Below are 26455 nucleotides of genomic sequence, written 5' to 3'. Positions count from 1 at the left end.
AATAAAACATCTGCTGATAAACATCCTAACACGGATTGCATTCAGGAGATTCAAATTAATCCTAAAACAGAATGTTCCTGTTATTATGGTTAGCCTGTCTTATTATACCGACAATAAAAAAAAAAACCCTTTCAGATTGCCACTATCTATCTAATTGTCACGGTACACTCAGATCAACTCAACCTCAAGCAATCTTGTAATTGTCTCAAGCAGTTTCAAGTTTGTTTTGTGATATAACATAGCAATGGTGTTATCATTCTAATCTATCTTCTATTTATATGGTTTAGAGCAAAAATGGTGGAGATGTTAATAAGGACTCTCTTCAGTGAAAGCATACCATCCTATCCGTTCCCTCCCAAGGCCCACTTAAACACTTATCTATACCATCAGAAAAAGCAACAGAACTATTAGATTCAAAAAAATATTTTAAATCCTTACATATTGTTATTTAAAATACACCACCAGTTTGTTGAATTAATTTTTCAACTAAGCAAAAACTACTCATTAAATTGTTTAATACATTGCATTTTATTATACATTCAAGGCCCATCTTTTTCTAAAACACAATAAAATTTAAATCAGCCATTAGGCTCATATGCAAATGCTCGGCAGGAAGACATAGAGGCTCTACATTAGCTCAGAGGTAGTAACTCTTCCATCAGAAACACTAAGGATACTGTGTGTACGGGAACTGGTAACTTCAGCATGAACATAAGAGGATCAAGAATAAGGAAAATGGAGGGTAGAAAAAAGTGATCTATTCTCTAGAGTAACAGTAAAATAAAACAAGCCAAACCAGAGCAAAGTTCAAGGCCCTTCAGGTACCAAAGATTGAGCCACACACTTTTCCTTAGATCAGGAAACTTTTACTCAGATGCAACAGGACACTACTGAATAATGATCTAACAAATAAAAATATATTTTATAATAAAAATTGTTTTTTACTCTAAAATTAAAGAACCACCTTAGAACAGGTACAATATTATTACTGAGTAGTTGAGAGTACCTACAAAAGAATCCTCAGAATAATGTGGTAAATGGAAGAACTAAGTGAATTACAATCATTCAGCCAGAACACCAATGTAGACAAAAGTTTTACATAAGCCATAATTTAATAAATTATAAGAAAAAGTAGCAAACACTCTGATCAAAAAAACATTAAAATGCAATGCTTATGAATTAGAGCACACTGTGCAACTGTTCCAAGTTTCCCTTTTTTGAAATGCTTTTCAAGCTAACACTAATCATAATCTAAATCTAATTTTATGTTTCACATAAAATAAAAATTAAAAAAAAAATTATTATAAATAATTTTACCTTTCCCTATCTTGGTGCAAGAAAGTGGTTTCTCTATTTTATAAATACATGTTCGCTGAGGATGTGGTTTGGTAAATATCTGTTTGGGTATTTGTCCAAACTCCATAATTTGAACTTCTAATCCATGTCGTTGACTCCAGTCAGACACAGAATCTAAATCCACAGCACCCTCATAACACAGGTAATAAAACACTGAAATTTATAAATCCACCTATAATATATGTAAACATAAAACAGTATATTTTAAAGCTTTTAATACCTTTTATTATTTGCTATATTTTTGTTAATATCAGTCAGGGACAAAAATAACCTAAAATTATAAATCTTTAAATAATACATCAAACCAAACCAAATTTAATTGACACAATATTTCTAATTATTTCAAAATTAGATATAACTTCTTTATGATACTACAAAGTTAAATTACAAATTACTTGAAAATAATACCACATTTTGAAGTAAATTAGTCAAAACTAATTTCAAGAATTTGGTTCAAGTCCATATTCTAAAATAGGCTTAACTATACCTTACCTTAACTTTCGTTATTTATTTATTTTGAGCTAAATTTTTGTCCAAGAGTCCAATCATAGATTATAGTTTAATGATTGTTCTTAATTAGTATCTGGTTGACTTTAATATTAATCAAATACTATTAATAATCATCATTACAGATACCTACCTGGGCCAGATCTCTTGAACCAATTCCATTCTCCTTTTTTCCCAGCGAAATTTTTGCATTAATGATAACTTCCATTTTTTTACCATCATTTATATATATATTTTTTTTTGCCTCTTTTTTGCATCTTCCACTGATCCTTTGAGCACTGTTTTAATCAATCTTTCTCCTCTCATTATATGTCTCACAGCCAGCTACCTGAATTGTTCTAATTAAGCTTCTTTTTTCAATCACTCTCCTCATTAGTTCATTTTTCACTGTCTCTCTATTTATTTTCTCCGATCTCCTCCATTCCTATATTTCAAAAACCTCCAATCTTCCTTTTTCACTTTTTCTTAGGGTCTATAATTTACATCTACACAAAAGTACAATTCTTTATTAATTTTCTATCTTTCCAATACGTTCTTTGACTTTTTAATATTTCCTTAAGGTGCTGGCTATCTAACGTAGTGTGAAGAACTTAAAACTGAACCATTACAAACTACACATAGTTGAGAGACGAAACATTTTTGAAAATATAAATTACATTAAATTCTATATTTACATTAGCAAAAGTTTACATATTTACCATATTTTAACAAAAGATGTTTGAATTGAGAACCCTGGACAGCAATGTACTTTTATGCTTCAATGATCATAATAAGAATCACCTGATGCAAATCATTGATGTCAATGACACTGATTTCTAGTTCAATGTTTGCCTTTAGTTCATTAATAGCGTAGGGATTTGATTGATAAACCCTTCAAAACTCCCAAAGGAAAACAACTGCAACTAGAGAAATTTGAGAAAGTGGAGACTACCACCCTCTGCTGACAGTTTGTTCTATAAAAACTGCATGAATGTAAGATAGTGAATTATCTGATTTGACACATTGCTAATTTTTATTGGAAGAAGCCATAATCTGTTTCATGATCTATTAATTGTGCGTAAATTTCTTAAAAAATTATGAAGTACCACTTCTGAATTGACAGTCTGGCCAAAAAATATTGTCTCCTCACTATACGATTACCAGAAACAGCACACCAACACCAATTTTCTCATCATGGATGCTCAAAGATCTGGTTAGGATACTGAAACATCAAATAACTGATGTTGTGGAAATTAACATACCCGGATAAATGAAACTGTGCCTTGCCTGGCATGAAATACAGCGTGGGTCTATCAGTTCATCAACAATGTTTTTGAGAAGCCAGTCGCAATAATTAAGACAATTTGGTTTGTCTGTTCTCTTAAGCACAGCTGTTATGTGACATGGTTTCAAATTTAAATCACGAAGAATCTTTGTTGTGATAATTTATGTGTAGATTTTTTAGACTTGTAGAAATTCTTCTTTGAATATCAGCTTTGGCATCTGAAGTCTTAACAGATTGTTACTTATTCCACTTTGCTTTTGAAACAATCCCATTATATAGCATTTTTTAACTAATCATGTATGCTTCTCTTGGCTAGGGTACTGGCATTATTCCTCAAATGTTTGACAGTTTTCTTGAAAGGATCCACAATGCAAATAAGCTTCTATAGCAGCAACTCTTTCCTCGATTAAATAATGCATTTTAGAAAAACACAATATAAAGAAGAAAAATATGCAGCACTGAATCATGAACAATCTACAACTAACAAAAATAGACAAGAATAGTAACACACACAACCAATAATAGTGCTAGTAGTAGCAGCGTTGAAGGTGACTTCAAATAACTACAGTTCAAGATAACCCAAAACATCTACTGAATGGCCTGCATTAAAACACCATTAGGACAGCACTTACAGCTCTATTTTTATCTGTAGTGTTTTATATGTTCTTTTCTGATTGATTTGTTCTTAGTGATGATGAGATGTTTGCTGATTTTATTAATATATTTATAATTATTAATGTTTTAATACTAAGCTTTGAATAGTTTTTTTGTGACCATAAAAACAAGTTCAAATTTAATCATAACCTTTGTGCCTTTATTTTCATACTTTTATTAGTGTTAAGAGATAGTTTATTTTAAAACTGTAATTTAGTAATATTAATGATGATAAATATTAATTTAGAATGGAAATAGAAATGTCACTGAATATCTATTACAATTTAGAAAACAGGCAGCAATACGTTTATTTTTTCACTATAGAAATATTATATAAATCAAAATAGTTTTTACTACAGTTACATGAAATGACATACATTTTTTGAAGTTAATTTTCCTTCAATTTTATATGATAAACAGATTAGTGTGAATTACATAATTTAAAATAATGAATATCAAAGAAAAAATCGTTAAATATTAATAAATGAATTTCCAAATAAAGTGCATAAACAGGACTCACTATTTGAGACAAACCTCTTAATCCTTTCAAACCTGTTATTATTTATATTAAAATATACTATAATAGTTATTAATTTAATTACTAACAGTACTCCTTATTTTTTTATTTTTTTTAATATTATAACTATCATTATTAATGTTGAAATTATAATTTTTGGTATAGAAAAACAAAAAATAAGTAAAAAAAGGAAACAACTTTTTCATCTTACCAATCATGTAATTTTGGACATGAAATTTTTTAATTTAATCTGCTTATTAATTTTCTTACATAAAATATTATTATTACTACTTCACTTATAACAATCATTAAATTAAAAAACGCATAATAAAATTAAAAAAATTCTTTTTACTTCCTTGTATGAAGTAAAAAAAGTATTGATCATGAAAAATCTCAGTTTTCCGATTTCAATGGAAATATCAATTTTGACTAGTTTCTGCATGATGTTTGTAAATAGATATGTACATACATATATATCTCACATAACTCAAAAAATGATTAGCCATAGAATGATGTGAAATTTTAGATTTAGGACTGTTGTAACGTCTAGTTGTGCACCTCCCCTTTTCAAAAAGGGCCAATAGTGTCCAAAAAAGCTCAAAATCCAAAAAAATCTGGATTTTGGACTTTGTCTTAACTGTATTAATAAGCCCTCAGTGACAGATTTTCAATGATATATCATAAGTGATACTTATTTTCATTGGTTCCAGAGTTAGATTCCATAGATATCATTTATAAATCCAGAGATTAATTAAAATTTAATTTTAATTGCCAAATAAAATATTTGAATCTTACAAGGGGAAGGTATATCGGTTCGAATCAGACTTCATATACATATATGTTCTTTTAACTTTTTTTTTTTTAATTTAAATATATTGATTTATTAATAATTATTAACCTCTGATTGTAAAAAAACTTACAATAAATAATAATTCAATAATAACAATAAAAAAAATCATAAGTTATCAGTAAAATAAAATTTTATCAACAATAATTATTACTAAATCAATAAATTAAATTAAAAAAAAAGGTTTATAAAAGAAATATGTATATGAAGTTGGATGTGTCCATGGTTACAGATCCGACATGTTCTCACTTACACCACATAACTACTTGAGCGACATGAACAAAATTAATATATAAAAGGCTGATAAGGACACCACAAAAAATGTGATGCAATGTGGTATTCACCACAGCGCAATTATTTAACTGTCCAGTTTATTTAAGAATTGGAGGATCGTATCTCACTTTCAAATGAAATAAGTTTCAATGAAGTGCAGGAAAAAATAGGTATATGTAATTTAATAGGAATAAAGGAAGTCAATGGTGCCCATATCAGATTTTTTTAAAAGTATTTCTGTATGTTGTAACATTTTTAAGTAGAGCCAAATTAAAATTAAACTAATAGTTATAAAAAAACTCTTAATCTGGCATCAACATTAAAATAACAAAAAATAAATTTGAGTAGTAAAAGTATTTTTTACTTTTCAGTATGCTTTTCGTGTTTTACAAGTTTGTTCTTTTAAAATTTTTTAAAATATTTCTTTTAATTAAAAAATGGGAAAGCCTAAAAATGAAAAAATCTGATGTGGATACCACGTGAATTCCTTGTACACCTATTAAATTACATATACACATTTTTTAAAAATGAAAGTACATAAAATTTTATTTCATTAATAACTTCTGATATTTTTTCATATTCTATTTTTTATTATTATTGAATTATTATTTATTGTAATTTTTTTTTATAATCTGAGGATAATAACTATTAATAAATCAATATATATCATTTAAAAAAAAGAAGATGAAGTCTGATTCGAACTGACATACCTTCCCCTAGTAAGATCCAAGTGTTTCACACTTGGACCTTACCATAATCATTGAAAAGCTCTCAATGAGGGCTTATGATTGCAGTCATGAAAACAGGCAAACTCCAAAAAAATATTGGATTTTGGGCTTTTTTGGACACTTTTGATTCAGTTGATTGCAATCAAAAGGGGAGGTGCACAACTAGATGTTACAGCAGTACTAAATTCAAAATTTCAACATCCTATATCATTTTTGAGTTATGTGAGATACGTATGTACATATATATGTACATACGTACAGACGTCATGCCAAAACTAGTCAAAATGGATTCAGCGATGGCCAAAATGGATATTTCCATTGAAATTTGAAAACCTACATTTTTTGCGATCACAATACTTCCTTTACTTCATACAAGGAAGTAAAAAGCTATTCATAAATAAAAAAAAGGTGAGAAACGTTGTACCTCTTTTTAAAAATAGGAAAATAGATGGGGAGACAAAATATTACCAAGTTTAAACTTCTTTCTTTTTCTGTTCAGCCACCAGGAATTACTGTTCAGGTATTGCTTCATAGAATGAATGAGGATGATATGTACAAGTGTATTCTTGTACAATCTCAGTTCGATAATTCCTGAGGTGTGTGGTTAATTGAAACCCAACCATAAGAACATCGGTATTCACAATCTAGTATTCAAATCCATATAAAAATAACTGCCTTTGGTAGGACTTGAATGCTGGAACTCTTGACTTCCAAATCAGCTGATTTAGGAAGACGCATTCACCACTAGACCAACCCGGTGGTTACCAAGTTTAAACTTTGTCTTCTTTCTTTTTCCTGTTTAGCCTCTGGTAATTACCTTTCAGATAATACTTCAGAGGATCAATCAGGATGATATGTATGAGTATAAATGAAGTGTAGTCTTGTACAATCTCAGTTTGATCATTCTTGAGATGTGTGACCAAACCAGTGAAACCAAACCATTAGACCAAACCAGTGGGTTTACAAAGTTTAAACTAAGTCACTGGAACATAACTCCTTATGACTTGGTAGAATAAATTTAGCCCATAATAATAAAACTGCTGGAAACATACAAAATCTGACCGTTTAAAAGGACTAGTGACATAAATCAAAGAACCAGAGAAACAATAAACATTGATGATCTCTTACTGCTATTTTAAACAGTTAGTGAAAATTGAATGGTATTTTTCTTGTAACAGTAACTAGCAAATTTTTTACTGTGTTCATGTGGAACAATATTCTCTGTAACTTGCTTTTCTAGACCCCTTTTCAAACAATTTTCGTAATTATTATTAAACCAGAACTGGCCTTTAATTAACGAAAAGCTAAAACATTTGAAGAACTTTTTTTTTTTTTAGTCAGAACAAAGTTTGATATATTTACTGGTTTATTCAGCAGTAAGACTTAATATAAACAAACAATGGAAAATGACTAAACATGCTAAGACTAATATAGCGGTGAGAACATCTCATTAAATAACAATTATTTTTACAACAAAATATCAGAGGTAGCAAGACTATATTATAGTAACTGCGAAAATGAATTCCTAAAAAAAAAAATAAAAAAAAAAAAAAAATAAACATGCCTCAGGCTTATAACAAACTGATGATACAGAACATGACAGCATCGGTGACACTTAATCTAATCAGATGAAATCAAAATTGTTTTTTTACAATATTTTCTCAAACTAACAATACAAAATTTCTGATAAAAAATAAAAAATATGCCATTTAATATAGTAAACACATAATCTGTGCATATCACCTTACAGTTATGAGCATTTTCAGCTTCTTTCCCCGATTGTTTATAACCAAATATGAGATCAATCCAGTGATGTAAATTGGCTGAAACATAATTAGATTCCAATGCTTGTCGCATTTTACTGATGAAATCTGTAACATCTACAAAAAATGAAATGGTTATTAAAATCAAAGCAATAAATGAAAAATCATAAACTTAGCTAAACTATAAAAATGAACAAATGTGATGCTAATATAAGACTAATAATAAATCTAAGTTTAAACCCAAGGTATAAAATAAATAAAAGAAAGAAAATACTTTGAATTCATCATCATAATCAGTGTTCTGCTAAATAGCAGGTTCTTCCACAGCACTGGCTCTCTATGCTTTTCTATTTTCAGCTAAACTTTTTGTTTTCCAGATATCTTATTACACAAGGAAACATCCCATTGCCTGCATGGTCACCTGATCTTGCAGCATGTGATTTTTTTCCTTTAGTGAGATCTAAAGGCTGAAATCTTTAAACAGAAGCCAAGAACCCTCGATCACTTAAAAGCTGCTATCAAACAATAAATCACTGCAATACCATTGGAAATAGCAAAAAAAATGTGGGATTTCAGGGAGAAGTTAAAGACCTGTATAGATAATGAATGTCGGCATGTGAACAACAAAATTTTTAAAAATTAGTAAAAAGTAAGTGAAAATAAATAGCAAGCACTGTTCTTTCAGATCATATTTAATTTATTTTATAATTTTGCTGTAATATTTATTTTATTTATATTTCAAATTGGGGAGTTATTTCTGTCAGACTCTGTATTATAGTATACTTCTACTTCTTCATTAGGGTGTTAGCTTGTTGTCATGTAAACTTCAATCAACATAATGTCCTTTTTTTGTACCCTTTAATTTCATAGTCATAATTATACTGTTTATATAAGACACCTTAATTATTTTATTCTTAACCTGCCAGGTCTTGTGGTAAAACTCGTACATTTTGAAGTCGAGAGTTCTCATGTTTGAACCCTATCCTCTATCTGCTCCTCTGCCCTACTAGAGGCTGTTGACTGTTGACAGAGTAGACTCCTTATTCCAGAAAACACTCGGCAGGCTGATTGATACACTGGGTGATAGGGTCACCACATCCCTATGCCTACTTATTCAAATAATTTTACTTTGATAAGGTATAATACTCTGATTTTTATCAAAATCTATCATTTCAAATAGTTCTGCCTGGCTAAAGTAAAACTCTTACAACTACTAACTTAACTAATTCAAATTTGATTTCAGAATTTTAACATTAATTTTCTTGAAAATATGAAGTTTGAATTTTTTTTCTGAAAATTTAATACAAAGAATATGTATTTTTAAAGACAGATTTTATCATTTAATTAATAAATCTATTAAAAAAAACATTAATGACAAAAACATTACTCATAAATGCCTGAAAAATGATTTCTTTAATGAAATTTGGATATTTTGATCTTAACATAAAAATATAGTTTCCAGTAAATTCAATTATACAGGAAACTATACAATGCAAACTACACAAACTGACTTTACACAATTAGAAACAAACTGAACCACCAAAGTATACAAAAATTACAGTAAAAGAGTTATAGAATGGTTTGTTAAAATCAAATTTAGAGAGACCATGTTTTATAGTTATTTAAAATTAACGACACAATAAATGTAAACCAGCAGGAAAAAGCAGCAATAAAAAAATAACCTGCACTAATACAAGTTTTCTTTTTTTTAACTTCTGGGACCACCGTCAGGTATTACTTCAGAGGATGAGATGGATGACAATTTTTGTAGCATTTGAAAATGTCAGCCTGACCAGGATTTGAACCCGGGACCTCTGGATGAAAGGCTGAAATGCTAACACTCACGCCATGAAGGCTGGCACACTAATACAAGTCGTATAAAAATTACTACACTTTCTTGAAGATTTACGATACTGAAAGGGCGCACTGTCAATTTCATAATATAATTACCTCTTAATTTTAAACAATGAAAACATCTTAGTTAAACATTTGAAAACAATAATGCATTCATTATAACTACATACAGTTTTTTGTGGCAATATGCAATTAAGTTATGCGATGTTAAAGTTATACATCCGAGACAGAAAGCAAATTATTTTTTTCTAACCTTAAAACAATGAAAATTTAAAAAAATTTAATAATTTGGATCATTCAATCAATTTATGTAGCAATTAATCCAATAAAACATGTAGTTCGAGTAACAGAAAAAAATACCTCAGTTTGTTTCAATTTTTATCACAAACCTTGGTAAGAAAACCATAAACTATAAAAAATTAAAGCCTGTTCTTTACTGCAGTATTTTATTAGCAACTCATTTAAATAAAACACTTTGTCATTTACATTTTAAAAAAAACAACTGTTTCTAATTATTAGTATGATATAATCAATTTTCATGCCTCATAATGCTTATTTTCTATTACTATTTCATTAGCTTTTGTTTTCGGAATGAAATAGAGGTTGCTCTACAAAAAATCTCCTGAACGACTACAGAATTTAATTTTTATGGTTTGTATCATTTAATTGCCATTCATTACTATACATTCATTTTTTTCTAAACTTTGTTACAAAATTATAACAGTTCAAAATCAAATTTTTTTTTTGTACCCAAACTTAAGTGTAGTTGTCGGCCGACAAAGAGATATACGTATTTAACCCACCGGGTTGATCTAGTGGTTAATGCGTCTTCCCAAATCAGCTGATTTGGAAAGTCAAGAGTTACAGTGTTCAAGTCCTAGTAAGGCCAGTTATTTTTACACGGATTTGAATACTAGATCGTGGATACCAGTGTTCTTTGGTGGTTGGGTTTCAATTAACCACACATCTCAGGAATGGTCGAACTGAGAATGTACAAGACTACACTTCATTTACACTCATACAGTATATCATCCTCATTCATCCTCTGAAGAATTATCTAAACGGTAGTTACCGGAGGCTAAACAGGAAAAAGAAAGAAAGATATACATATATATCTTATATACGATATAACCTGTATAGGTGATGTAAAATATATTAAAAAAGTTGCTTGTTGGACTATGTAAGGGCAGTTAGATGTCATATATAAGAACATGAAAAATATTTCCATACTGGAACAACATGAGAATTACATACAGATCACAAAATTTTAAAATAGCAACATATTAAAAGCAAAGACAACAAGGATAGAATATATTATATTTTATAATTTGGAAGTTTCTTAATCTTTTCAACATGAATACTATTAACAAGGGATTTTTACTGTTACTGATAGTTTCACTAGAAAACTCAACTGGTTAATTCCAAAAAAAAAATGTATAGTTCCAGTGTTCTGAAATTACAAAGTAGCGCCATATATCCATGTTAACTGGGGAAAACATGCCCAAATAATTAAAATTACAAATAATGCAGTATACATTTAACCGCATGAAAACTATTTGTCACGTGTATATTAACACTTTTGTATCGTGTAAGGCCTTGTAAAACAATAAATAACAAGTATGTCAGGTAAAAACTAAATTTTTGTCTATTCACTATTTACAGTAACTGCTACATAGGTGTTCTGTACAATACTACTTACAAAAAAATTATTTTTTTAGTCTGTGATTTTAATTTGTTTTTTTTAATGTAATTATTTTTTATTTCATTTTTCTGTCCTAGAATTTTTAAAATGTTGATATAATCTGCCATCTTGATTTCCATATAAGTAAGCAATTTTTCAACTTAGATTAATGCTTCCTTATTGTTCATATCACAAATTGGCTCAACATCGTCTTAGTCATCATTAATAATAATACTGTTGTTATTATGAGATGTGTTGGGCCCATGCATCGGCTCTTTAATGATACCAATTAAATTGTCATCATTTATTTTCTCACAGACTGAAATACATGCATCCACATTTAATCACTGTTGAATATTTACTTCATCAACATTTCTGCAGCCTTTTACATTTTTTAGCGACTGTAGCATTTCAGGAATAATTTTATTGCTTTCAGAGTTTGCTTCTTCTTCTTTTTGAATGTTGCTATTTTTGAAATTAAGCATTTATTTTTTAAAATGACTTTTTTACAATGGGTTTGCAACCTGATCCTAAGCGGCAGATATATTATATATGGCGTCTCTGATTGTTACTGATTTTTAAAACTGTAGTGCATTTCTACTTTCTTGTGTGACTAAGTCCACCATCAGATTTTTTCAGTATAATTGTTTCATTGTCTCAATTACACCCTGATCCTTTGGTTGAACCAGAGATGTGACATTCAGTGAAAGGTTAATTGCTACAAAGTCCCCATTTTCTGCTGTCTGTCTACAGATAAGTGGTGTTGTCTAAAATGAACAACACTGCTTTTTGAGGTAGACTTTTATTACAAAAAAAGTTTTACATGTAGAACAAACTGCTTTTGAACCACAATTCAAAAATATCTCTATTAATCCCTGTGGATGAAAAATTTTAACAGTCTACGAGTAGATGGTTTTTTCTTTTTAAACTTCTAGGCGATCTAGATTTACCTACCACTGCACTTTAATTAATCTTCTCCCAAAGCATTTGCCCAACACAAAATTGTAATTCAATTTTTGTTGATCTTGCAGCCTGATGCAGTTTCTTCTTTTGCAGATGTCAATGTTCGAGTAGGCATTTGTTCTCCAACAAAGCTCTATTTCACTGGTATTATATATTTGTGCGGGAACTAAACCTTTTTTTTTAATAATCTTCAATAATCTGCCAAATCTACAGAACAATGTTCTGGACAGAATAATGTTGTCCCCATTTTATCTGAACTAAGCTTCTCTTCGTGAATCTGTAATACCATGGTGATCTTTAAATTTTTAAACGACTGGATGAAGATTTTAATGTCTAAGCAATTTGTAATATATCAGAAAAACATTTTGCCTTGGCCAAAATCATTGGCTCTGATAAAGGAGTTCCTTGAGAAAACCACTTCACTATTACACTTTCAAGACGCTCACTTGTAGCACCTTTAAGTGATTTTCTATGAGAAGGTCCAGCAAATGTTTCACAACTAGTTGTAAATTGTTACAACTTAGGCTGTCGTTTAATTATATCTTGTACAGTTTATTGACAAATTCCAAACTCAATTCCTAGCAATGTAACATTTTCACCATTTTCATGTCATTTAATAATCACTAATTTTGTCTTGACAGTTAAAACAACTCGCTTTCTTTTATAAGACATGGCATTATATACATTGTATTAAAAAAAAAGACTCACCAGACTATTCAATATATAGAACGTACAATAATTCAATATATAACATATAAAAATATAACACTGTACTGTAAGGCAACATATTAAATTCAATGGCATAAAAAGTTGTAATGTAGGCCTGTTATGTAGTCTATAGAATTGTGTAGTTTAGTTCAAGGTTATGTAACACAAACAATGGTGTGGGCGCGTTACATGTCATACTGTACATGTGTGGAGTTCACTAAGGGAACTAGAACTAAATTTTAGTGTTGCGATCAACATTTTTGGTGGTATGTTGTGTTTATTTGCCTCGAATTACGAGACATTCACAAAATTGGCTCATAATAAATAGAACTAGGCGCGGGGTTTGTGCTTTCGCAAGCTCAATTAGCTAGTTCAGAGGGATACGATGTAGGACATTCAAGATGTCTGGACGAGGCCTACAGCGAAGGCAATAAGCTGAGTTATTAAATCACCGATGCAAATGTCTACCGAGGCATTTACATCGGTGGCATCCTAACGAGGCCAGGCTTATTACTATGAGATGTAAAAAGTCAGAAGGCTTGACTGCAGATGACTGCTGTTAAAGCCCAACAGGGCAAGGAACGTCACTAGGCAAGTGTCTTCCCATACGGGGTTGGAATGTACATGTGTGGAACAGATGTGAAGAGTTGCAGCTATTCAGTACTGTACTATGGTAGATAACCAGTATAAAACACCTTTCTATGATAAACAGCCTTGCCCCTATGAGACTATTTATCTAATAAAATCTGTTTTCCTACATTCTCATGTTCTAACCAGAATACAAACATCACTCAAGTTAAATCTGAAAGCCTACCAGAAAATACAGAACTACAGTACTATTTATATATTGAGGCCTATTATAGAACAACGGAACTTATTCAATATGATGTAAGGGAAGTATGTAACGCATGAATGAAAACCCGAACATGGATAATACGAAACCCAGTTAATTGGTCTTCAGATAATTGGCGCTTTACTGTAAATTGTTAATATTTAATAGTTTTGCTGTTATACCTAATGCAGTTCAACTTTATTAATATACGAGGTACGTTGACGTACTAAGGTTACATTTTACAAAAATTGAAAAATGCATATTTATTAATGAAACTTAGACATATTACACAAGTGCACCACTATTTTTCTACATATCTGCCATTTGGTTCCAAGCATTCTGATCAACCGGGGTATAAATTTTGTATTCTTCTTTTTTTTCTACTCTTCCTCCTTGGACCAGCACCCTGCTCCGACAACATTACTCAGTCCTAGAGGTGCCATAGCCTCAAACCTAGAGGGCCCTCCAGTCTTTTCTTTTTACCTATCCTATGGATCCCAGGAGTCCCTGTTCACTCATCAAGGTGGGACGCTAGAGCATCACCACCCCTCCTGAACAGGGCTGTCTGCCCATCCCTAATCTACCCCAAATTGTGATAATCTTCCTCTTCCACGAATTTACAATGCATTATTCTGCTCACCATAGCGCTTATTACATTCCAATTCCGATGGCTAAATAACATAACGCCCACTCAATTGTCTGATGAGCCGCTTCACCTTCGACCTGGCATAATCCCACCTCGCACACCTGAATATGGTATTCTTCACACAATCTACGTCTTCACAATAAACGCACTGGTCAGAAGCATGCTTACGCATCCAGTGCAGATACTCATTATAACTACCATGGCCGCTAAGAAACTGTGTGAGCTCAAAGCTCAAGTCACCATACTTCCTCACTATATTTTGACCCACGGCTCCAACTAAATTATGTATTCCTGTGCTACATGTTCTTACCACCATCTCCTTTGGCTATTCACCACATTCTTCACCTCTTCACCAATTAAAAAGCGTTTTCCACCCATTTGGTCTTTCAAAAAGGTGAAAAGAAAAAAATCATTTGGTGCCAGGTTGAGACTATGGACAGAATAGTTCAAAATATCCCAAGAAACACTGGTTGTGGAGATCAACTGTTTTGCATGCATGTGGGGCCGAGCCTTATCGTGCAACAGACACACTCCCTTTGTCAGCCACCCTCTTCTTTAGTTTTGAATGGCCTTATGAAGCTTTTGAAGGATTCACAATATCTGTCGGCATTTATGGATTGACCTGGAGTCAAAAAATCAATAAGGAAAATTCCTTTTTGATCCCACAAAAATGTTGCTGTGATTTTTTTCGCAGACTGTTGCATTTTGAATTTTTTTGCTGATGTGGAACCGGAATGCTGTCACTGCATAGATTGCCTTTTGGATTATGGTGTGTACTGAGCCACCCAGATTTCATCCCCAGTTACAACAGAGTTGAGAAATTCTTCACTTTCAAACTAACAACAGTAGACAAACTTCTGAGCAAAATGAACTTGATTTGTTTTTGTTCTTCTGCTAAAATTTCAAGGTACCCACTGCACGAACAGGTTTTAAAGATTTAAACGGTTGATTATTGTTTCATACAGCATAGTTTGACAAACTTCTAGACACATTTCATGAACTTTGTCCAAAGTCAAATGGAAATCTTCATGAATCAGCCGTTAGAGCTTGTCAACAAGCTAATCTCTCAAAATTGTGGTCCACTCTTCTCTTCAATGTTAATGTTTCTTCTACCTTCTTTAAACTCACTATACTACTTTGTTACTTTATCACGTGACATCACATCATCATAAACAGAAAAAATTTTGTGGTGGATGTTGGTGGACTTTTCATTTTTAGTAATAGCGAGATGTTGAGGGCTCGCACTTCATATTTGGTGAAATCAGGAATTGCTGGGTTCATGTTAAAAATGATTCAGACAAAACAAGTCAAGCTAATGACCCCATCTAGGCTTGTTCTCTTCACTTGGACCTCCTTTTAATGCAGGAGAATTAACTTTAAAAAAAAATTTCCCTTGGAGCTACAGACATACTGTAACTTTACTTTCAGAACAAACCTAGTAATAATTGAAAATTAATAACTAAGTTTTACAATATAATGATGTCTACTGTTATTTCAAAATATTATTATAATCTTTACATCAAAAAACTACATAATAATCAGAGTTTAGGTAAAAAATATAATTTTTTCTTTTATAAGCATGTTACAGTAACTAGTAGGCTTCAAATTATTTTTGATAAACTGTTTACAGATTATACCTTTTGCCCATGGTGGTAAAATTACATTACCAACTCGACTTCCATCACTTCTATAACCAAAATTGATGCCAAGACGATTCTCTAAAAAATCACCATTAGTTTTGTCATCATAAAACTCAGGGACAAGTTCTTTAAAGTCAGACATATTTGTCAACACATTTCTCCAAACATCTGGAATACTGAAAATAAAATAATGATTATCATTAATGTTTTTGGATTTGTCAGAAAAAGATTATAAAGAAATGTGCATATGTGTGATTTATCTTTGTAAACAATTAAAATTTACTGCAAATTCTACCATACATAACAGAACCTGTGAAATATTTTCATAGGTCACAAATCACTATTTTTAAAATAATGGTGATAATTAATACTAACCACTGTTAATCCATGTTTAAAACATTACTGAAGCCGAAATAAAACTGCATATAAGCCTTCTACATAATTTATACTATATATACATATTCTATTTCGATATAACTGAAAAACTAATCAGTTCTATTAAGGTAGAATGGTTTCCATAAAAAAACATTTAAATTTTATTTTTGAATGCGTAAAAAAATTTCATCTCAGACTTAATTTTTTATAATTACTTATAAACTTATCAGAATAACTGTCTATTACAAAAAAAGTGTACCTGTTGAACATTCTGTCTGGATGATCAAATCTTCCATTTTGAAGGCATAACATGTAATGTGGAAATTTTCTCACTAAATAAAATAAAACAAACCCAGGAGTTGAATAATGAGATCCATATAGAAACCGAGGATGAGGCATTTCTTCGTAGCGTTCCTGTAATGAAGAAAATTTAAATCAAAGAAATTTATATAACATGAAGAGGCACTCAAGATAAGAAGATATACCCAAAAAAATGTTAAATTATTAAAACAAGATACAAAGCTCAAATATACGAGGGACATTCAATAATTAAAGAGACAAATTGTGTAGAAAAAACTGTGTATCTTTACAAAATGAGACTTTTACAACTTCTCAACATAATCCCCAACAATATTAATGCACTTGTCCAAACGATGAACTCGTTTTTTTATACTTGATGCAAAGAAGTATAAAAGCCACTTTCCCACAAATTCTTTGACATCCTCATTGTTGCTGAATATTTTCCACATAATGCTTCCTTGAGTGGACCAAACAAATAAAAATCTGAAGGATCCAAATCTGGACTGTAAGGAGGATGTGGTAGTATCTCCCAACACATTTTTTCCAATGGTTTCTTGGGTCAGCTGGGCAGTGTGAGAACGAGCACTGTCATGTAGCAATATCACACCTTTTCTTTGAGATCCGCAATGTTTTTCTCTCATTGCTGGCTTTACTTTTTTCATCAGCATGTCTGAGTAGTAGACAATGTTTGTTGTACGCTGATTTTCAAAAAAATTACTGATTACAAAAGACGACACCTTGGGCATCCCAAAAGATGGTCAAACATGACTTTTCCCGCTGATGTATTCTGAATTTCTTTTGGACAGGTAAGCTGGTGTACTTTCATTCCACGCTTTGTCTTTTGGACTCTGGTTCAAAATGGTGAACTCAAGTTTCATCACACATTAAAATCTTGTTTAGAATAGTGTCACCTTCCCTTTCATAGCATTCTTTCAAGTCTGTACACATTTTGAGTCTTGTTTCCATGTGTTGTTGCATTAACTCTTTTGGGACCCACCTTACATTTGTTTTGCTGTACTTGAGCTTGTTACCGATAATGTTATGAACTGTGCCAACACTTACTGCAACTGTTTTTGCTATATCTTCAACTGTAATATGTTGGTCTTCATGAATAATGTTGCCAATGCGGGTTTCAAGCAAACAAGTTGACACTTCAACTGGCCGGCCAGGATGTTGCTTGTCAATTACTGAGGTTTGACTGTTTTTGAACTGTTCTACCCAATTATAAAAATTTCCGCGGTTCATTCAACTTTCACCATACTGTAAAATCATTCGAGAAAAGATTTTAGCCTGTTTTTTACCTTCAGAAACCAAAAAACGGATCAGTGAACGTTGCTCAACTACTGTGGAAACTTCAAGCAGACATGCCATCGTTAGATGCAATATTGAGGTTATAAACCATAACAATTTTTATTCATCAGCTGTTCTCAGCTCATCCCAGCAATGCCAACCTAGTTATGAAAGTACAAAACTTGTCCTACAAACTGTTTAATTTCTATATCAATTTATCTTTTTAATTATTGAATGTCCCTTGTACATGGCATATAACTAACCTCAAAAACTAATAAAATGACAAAATATTATAAAAAGGATATGATACAATAGCAGAAATATAGTAAATAATAAAACAAAATTATAAAGAGTTTCAAACAATTCAGCTTATGAGAAATATATATATCTACCTCCATGGTGGAGTGGTAGTGGCTCTGCATTTCATTCAGTAGGTTCTGGGTTGCATCCCAGTCAAGACTAGCCAAATTTTTTATATAGCAGAATTCATTTTTTATCATAAAATAATAAACAGAGAAAAAGCAGTAACTGAACATCAGCCTGTAGTTGGTGGAGTGAATACGCAAATATATAATATTAAGCTACAACTGTGATCATATGAAGATTTGTAAAAAGTAACCAAATTTGAAAAAAAAATCATCTGGATGTGATGGTGTGATATCAATGGGTAACACACCATCACTGTCAAACGGTAAATGTAACCACACTGAATGGTTGTAATCAATTTTCTACAAGAAAAAGATAAAAGGTATTGAGCAACATATATGTTTTAAATTAAACTGTCTTAAACTGAGGAAAATTTTCACCAACTTAAAACTACTACCTATTTATTATTTAACTTATTTATTTAAAATTAATTATTTACGATTTATCTATTAAACGTAACATATACTGTATTGTAGAAAATGTGAACCATGGTTGGTGACAGTAATAAAAATTCATTATTGACAGTTGAAAGCTTTTGGCTTTGTCAAACGATGACAAACTATTTAAAAATTATGATCAGATAATGAAACGTGATAATGATAAGGAAACCAAAGCAAAATCATTGCAGAAGAAGAGAAATCCATTCTGTGACCAAAAATAACATGATAAAAAGTTGTTCCAATATGAAGATTATGTGGTTTTTGGTTTCAAATAATTTTTTTGACAAGAAAGCATTGTTCATCAGAATTCAGCTGTGAGGTCAAATACTCAACAGAGAATTTTATTTGATAGAGGTTCAGTGAAAAATAAAAATATAAAAATATTCAACTCATCTATGTAGACTCAATAATTAATCATAATATCTTTTTACATCCTGTACTTAATTATATGAAAGAAACTTAGTATGGGACTAATAAAATAAATTTCTCAATGAAAGAAAAATGAATCAGGAAATCAGTGCATTTGCCAAAGGGTAGGATTGAAGGTATATTAAGAATAGACATTGAACTTAGCACCTCTGCCTTTTTTAAACCCTATGAAAAATAGTAAATTGATTTCATTTAAAAAGTCAAAATGATCATACTGAAGGTGCAAGGTGCATATCAATTAGTAAGTTCTGATATTTAATATAATGTTTGATGATTAGTCTACTATTATTAAATATTGATAAAGACAATAAAATAAAGTGAATGGTGTTTAAATTTTAATAATTAGATTGTTTACAGAAAAACCATCAGATCATACTTATTTTGTAATGTAGATTTGCCCATCAAACACTGTATTTCTAAAAATCATCAATGGATCTTTCAAATCCTGCACTTAGGATTCATGAGTAATGAGTAATTCATCATCTAAATGATTTGTTTTCAAAAGTATGTATAACATAATAGCTCTAATTATTATTTTTTAATTATTTCTATAGTTAGTTTCAATAAATAATTTTCCAAAAATCATAAATATTCTAGAAGAAAAAAAATTTGTCAATACAAGAAAATATATGTATTAGAACTAGTTATAAAAACAATCTGAATCGGGTTAGACATTGGCAAATAGTCATAAAGCCAGGACTTGGAATTAAAACATATTCCGCTTTTATATATAATTAAATAAAGATATTTTTACTTAATTCACAAAATTTCATTATTCAATTAGGCATTTACATAACTGTTATGATACAAAAGAGAGGGATGAAGATACTAATTTTTTTTGAAAACAATAATTTTGTAATAATGAATCGAAGATATTAAATTTGATGACAATAAAAATGTATATTTTAAGAATTCTGAATACATATTTTGTTTTGGTAATTGTTTTATCAAAGTTGCAGAACTTGCAAAAGGCACAAGAATTGTTTAAAAAAAAAATATGGATACATATGAAAACTTTTTTTTTTTGCAGGGTGGATTATAAATACAATATCATAACACAATTATTCTAACTCAACTTCAGATTAAAGTTTTAATTCTTACCTTTAACTTAGAAAAGCGTTCAGGGTTTAAGGCCCCAACTGGTTTAGACAGATCTCTATAAGTTTCAGGATTATCTAAGTCTAAATTCTGAGAACTATAATCAGCAATAACCCATGGAAATACAGGATACTGCGTTAAATCATTAAACGTTCTATCAGCTAAACTGAAATATATGCATAAAGTATAAATTTATGAAAAAAAATGGAACAGATACAACATCTAAATTATAATAAAAATACAAGCAATGTATACCATTAATTTATTAAGTAAACATACTACTGTTTATTATGCTTCATTCCTGTTGTATTACTTGTCTCAATAACTAATTAAAGAGAATTCTTAGATCAAAGCTACGGTAGTAACTGAAAGTAATATACAGAGTGACACGCTGTTTTTAGTCTATTTTTTTTACATATGACATTTGTATAATAAGACTGAATGAAATGATTCAATAAATACATTTTTAAAAGTTTATTCTTTTTATATATAAAAACTCACTAAACAAAAAATCCAGATGTTTTATTTATTTTGAAGTACATTTATTAGAGAAAAGTGCCTGTGACTTGTTTACTAATGTAAGCAGCATCAATTATTTTTTTCAAGTAAAATTGCAATTTTATGGAATATATATCAAAGCAGAATAGTACTAAAATAAGTTACATGACATATTATTATGAAATTTTATATAAAAGGTCTATTAAAATTGTTAATAAAATTAAAAGTTAAATGGTACTAAAAACTGCTTAATAGTGGTGAATGCAACCAGCACAATAACTTAACAGATACTAATGACTACTTTTTATTGCATATGACCAGTGTAATTATCTAGAAATTATGATAAACCACATACTTAGCAATCGCAAAGAATACATTCTATTCAATATATTTTTGTTACTCAGTACAGAAAAAATGAAAAGGTATAATGAAAAGACATTTTTCAATCAAATAATATTTACACTGCTTGTTGGACAACCTTTCAGTCCAGCAGTGAGTAATTTTGACATATATTTCACATTAATTAACATTTTAACATTACGGTGGTGAACTGGAATGGGCAATTAAAATAAACATGTGTTAAAATTTAAACTTACTTTTTATTTTCATACTTATATGGTTATTAAAAGATTAAAATTAAACAACTTATTAAGGGTCTTATAAAAAAAAACATCTAAAAAGATCACATCCTTTTTTGAAGTACATCCTATTTAGGGATGGCAACCATTCTTCATAAATAAGGGTTCTTACATTTAATTCCTTCTGATAATACAGTTACACATCACTGTCACTTTTTCAGTGTGTAATGGTCATGATTCTCCACAACCCAATAATGAAGTTCTGCGTTAAAATAATCATTTCGATGAATGTGGATTACATCAGTTATCAATGATTTTTCAGGATTTTTTGTCATGTTTTGTAGAAATTTAAAAAAAAACAGCTTTCCATTAAAATCATATGTTTAAAATTCCTGGTTTACTTGAATTTTATATGTATAAAAGTTTAAATGCTGCATCAATATTTTTGTCCATTTGTGACTAGATAAACACATCACATGTTGACACAGCACGTCATAATGCACAATATTTTGGACTCTATAACAATGAGGCTCTGAGAGCTTCAACAATTTTGTGGCATTTGGATATTTCTTATTAGGCCTGTATGTTTCTTATGAAACTTCAAAATTTTCAATCCATGTGTTTACAGTACGAGTCAACTGAACTGAATTATAATATTAGACTTGAAAATGATGAAAAAAAACTCATTGCTCAGCTTTGTAACAATCACAATTTTATAAAATGCTTTTATATTAAAGAAAACACATTATAAACACTCCACTGATTGAGGAAAAATAAAGTGATAGCAACCCATTCAACTCACACTATGGCTATGAAGTTAATAATACAAAATCACATGTTCCTATGAAGAACCCTGGGTAATTTTATGAAATGTGGAAGACTTTTTTGGGTAGTTTTATTATTAATTTATGCTGTTATAACATATTTTCTGGTAAAAGACTGATGTTGAGATTGATAGATTTTAATTTTTGGAGTGAATTTTAAGGCTGACCTCAAAATGTTTTATGCCCCAAAATGTAATTTTATTAGAAAGAAATTTTATTATTCAGGTGCAATAATTATTTAACCAATATTCTATTTAGACTACTGATAATCATATTTTTAACAAAAAAAAAAAAAAAATATATATATATATATATATATATATATATATATATATTACTTGAACGCTGAATAAGTTTTTGGTTTTTGAATAAAATAACAGGAGTAAAAATTAAACTAAAAACTTAATATCTAAAATAATATAATCATAGTAAGAATACTGCATTGTAATAGAATTATAGGGTTTTATCCCTTATCATACTCCTATAGTAGGTAGGTAATTTATTTTAAAAAATGTGTTATTTGGGAAGTAGAATTACTAAAGATGGATGAAGCAGGAGTGATATAAAATGCCGAATAGCACAGGCGAAACAAGCTTTCAGTCAAAAATATAATTTGCTTACATCAAAAATTAATTTAAACATCAGGAAAACATATCTGAAAGTAAATATTTAGGGCATAGCTTTACATGGAAGTGACACTTGGGCAATCAGAGAACCTGAGAAGAAAAGCTTTTGAAATGTGGTGCTATAGGATAATGTTAAAAATCAGATGGGTGGATAAAGTGACAAATGAAGAGTTGTTGTGGCAAATTGATGAAGAAAGAAGCATTTAGAAGATATAGCTAAAAAAGAAACAGATTTATAGGCCACAACTTGAGGCATCCTGGAATAGTCGCTTTGATACTGGAGGGACAGGTAGATGGGAAAAATTATGTAGGCAGGCAACATTTGAAATATGTAAAACAAATTGTTAGCGATCTAGGAGATAGGGAGTATACCAATATGAAATGACTAGCAATAGATGGGGAATCTTTGAGAGCTGCATCAAAACAGTCAAATGAATGAAGACAAAAAAAAACTTTTTTTTTAAATGGATAAAAGATTCTACTGATATTCTTTTGCAGTATTTACATATATTACTATTTCGTTATCAGAAGTTTAATGTTTACTCAGTAGTATTTGTTTGGGGTGATTGTTGTTTTATAGATATGGCGTTAAATTATAATCATTTGTGCAAAATTTGTCATGATGAAGTTTCTGCAAAAGCCTAACATTTTACATAAAAAATAGATAATGCAATAATGGTTCTGTAATGAAATTAAGTTTTGGTGTGAAAATTTTGTAAAGCATCTCAAAGAGTATGGGCTGGTAATTGATTGTTTAATTCACATCTTCTGCTTGTGAAAATTGTTAAATTTATATATTGGTAGTCATGAAGTTAGTTCCATTTCATTTGGTGAATGGGAGTTGGAGATAAGTGATAACATTGTGGTTGGCTGGAGCTGTTATTTGTGAGGTTTGTGTTTTTCAGGTAATTAATAAATTGGATGGCAAAATTGGTTGTGCTACTTTAACAATGGAGGTTGATGAGAGTGTACTTTCAAGGAGGATGTGTAACATTGGGCAAGTTTACCAACAATAATAGATCTTCAGGGGTATTTGCCATGCCACCTGAATCTTTTTTATGGTCATGGTGCCTGACTGTAGAGTGGGGCAACTTTGTGTGGTATTATTCGTGAGCAGAGTAACTAAGGTTCTACCATAATTTATGATTTCTGGAAAAAGGATCCGTCATTTGACACCAAATCATTAAATAATTTTGTTTATGCTGACAATGATGCCCATTTGCAAAACACAGAATTGGCATGGCGTAACACTAAAATGAAAAATAGGAGGCAATTTTAAACTCAATTTAAGATGCTTGACAGTTATTTATGTGAGGTTTTGTGGTGTGAGAATGTGAAGAGACAAGGGTGGAATTATTTTGACTATATTATGCAGGGAATTGGTGAATTTATGCCACCACAATGGGTAGTAAGAGTTAATTGTAATATTTTTTATTAAGGAATCTAGGCTTAAATATGAATGTAGTAACTGTTCAAGGGTCATATAAATCTGAATTTTACTGCGTGGACTGAGGAAAAGTAGTGAATGTGGTTGGAGGTAGTTAGTTGGAAATGTGCAGGGAAAGAAACCGGCCAGCCACGCCTGTAGGTAACATTCCCATATCAATAACAGAATGTCTGAGCAGGAGGTACCATTGTCCAGTGCACAAAAAATTATAATCTGATTTCTCACAAACGAAGGTGTCAAATCCTGTAAAATTTTGACTCGACTCCAGGCACAGTTCAGAGATGCTATTCTGTCAAAAATTTAAGTGTTTGAGTGGGCCAAAAAATTTTAAAGTGGCCATGATGCATGATGACAACATTCAAGTTGTTGAGCTAGTGGAAGGTGACAGCCACATAACTGTTATATATATATATACACACACACACACACGTTGTGTTCCAGGACGTACTTGCCGAACTTCAGGAACTGATTCAGGACACCAAAATGAGAAAAACATCCACATCAATGTAAGTCCTATTTTGCTTTGTTTTTCTCTGGACACCATTTTGTGATTTTCAACAAAAAAATTATTTCTCAGGAACGAGTAAACCTACTTTAATTAAATTTGGAAAATCTCTAAGATAGAAAATTATATATATGTATAATTATATTATTTATTATTATATTATATACAATAATAAATAAATAAATGAAGGAGAATGAAGTTTTACACTCACAAGAGAAATTATGTAGCCTTTGACTTAATTCATGTGTGAATATTTATGATTTTGAGACATAATAACTCCAGAAAAAATTATAAAAAATTTAAAAATACTTGTACCTAAATTAATTAAATGAAACTGGATATGGTCTTTGCAACCTAAGAAACTTAAATAAAATTGTTTTTTGAATTAGCTACATTATGTTAACATCTTTATACAAAAAAAGGATCTATTGATTATTGGATAACATGAATTATACATATTTACAGTTAAAATGAGCATTTGGTGATATTAATTTACTGCTAACTTTCAGAACGTTGATTGTGAGAAAATGCTTTATTACAATTGTGAATCCTTACTTTATAAAAAGAACAGTGTGAAATTTTTAGAATAAAATGAAAAGAATCAATTGCTTGACCATAAAAATTCCTTGTCTTATATCATCCTTCAAAGTAAAATGAAATCAAAATTAGTTTTTTATTAATCTTTTTGCTACAGTGAAGCAACTGCTACCCTGGTGTTTGAGTTATTTCCTTATACATCAATATATAAATATTGGTATACAAAATATTGGCTAAGTTGTAGATGTGTTATATATGGGCTTAAGTTAACTAACAATACTGGGCTGTGCTCAATTTTCCTGTTAAACCTAAAACTTGTTATTGGAACAGTTGTTAAAAAAAAATTTTTAATAATTCCTACACGTTTAGATGTCCTGAATTTTAATTTCATTATTTAACAGAAAATTCTTATACTATCCACCAATTTTTGTGGAGAAAGGTTTATATTAAATGGTGTATTTTCATCCTTATAAAGGTTAGTTATTTTCAAAATTGATTATGGTCTAGAAAATGTGATCTGGTATAAAACTTATCAATAACTAAATATGGTATGTCTACCACCAAATATGTTTCCTCTGTTTCTTTATTGCTTGGGTGATGATTCTCACACCAGTATCTAAAAGAAATTAACCAACAAATTTTGGTTCAATTTACTACTGAACAAACTTTTCCCCATCTGTGAAATGTCTTTAAATCTTTTTTTTGTGTTTGTTGAGAGACAGTTTCACATTTTCTAAAAGAAATTTAAATTACTACCAAATGACAGTGCAAGAAATATAACTTCAAAAACATATTGTAGCCCATGACATGCTGTGGAGAAGGTGACTACAGTCTCCCTTAAGTTACACA

The 26455-nt window shown here is 30.3% G+C and overlaps 1 protein-coding gene across 1 annotated transcript in view; it reads right to left on the bottom strand.

Moving 5' to 3' along the window:
- LOC142319703 (protein FAN-like) overlaps positions 1 to 26455 on the bottom strand; it is an 83742-nt gene that overhangs the window by 30825 nt on the left and 26462 nt on the right. Inside the window, exons 8-12 of the mRNA XM_075357277.1 lie at positions 20595 to 20757; positions 16868 to 17022; positions 16231 to 16409; positions 7895 to 8026; positions 1318 to 1509 (exon numbers count right to left, since the gene is read on the bottom strand). Of these exons, the coding sequence (XP_075213392.1) occupies positions 1318 to 1509; positions 7895 to 8026; positions 16231 to 16409; positions 16868 to 17022; positions 20595 to 20757 (821 nt within the window). The remainder of the gene's footprint in view (positions 1 to 1317; positions 1510 to 7894; positions 8027 to 16230; positions 16410 to 16867; positions 17023 to 20594; positions 20758 to 26455) is intronic.

This window comes from Lycorma delicatula, chromosome 2 (assembly GCF_047948215.1).
Source record: "Lycorma delicatula isolate Av1 chromosome 2, ASM4794821v1, whole genome shotgun sequence".
In the NCBI taxonomy this organism is placed as follows: Eukaryota; Metazoa; Arthropoda; class Insecta; order Hemiptera; family Fulgoridae; genus Lycorma; species Lycorma delicatula.
Note: the sequence above shows the minus strand (reverse complement) of the source record. Positions and strands in the feature narration are given on the sequence as shown.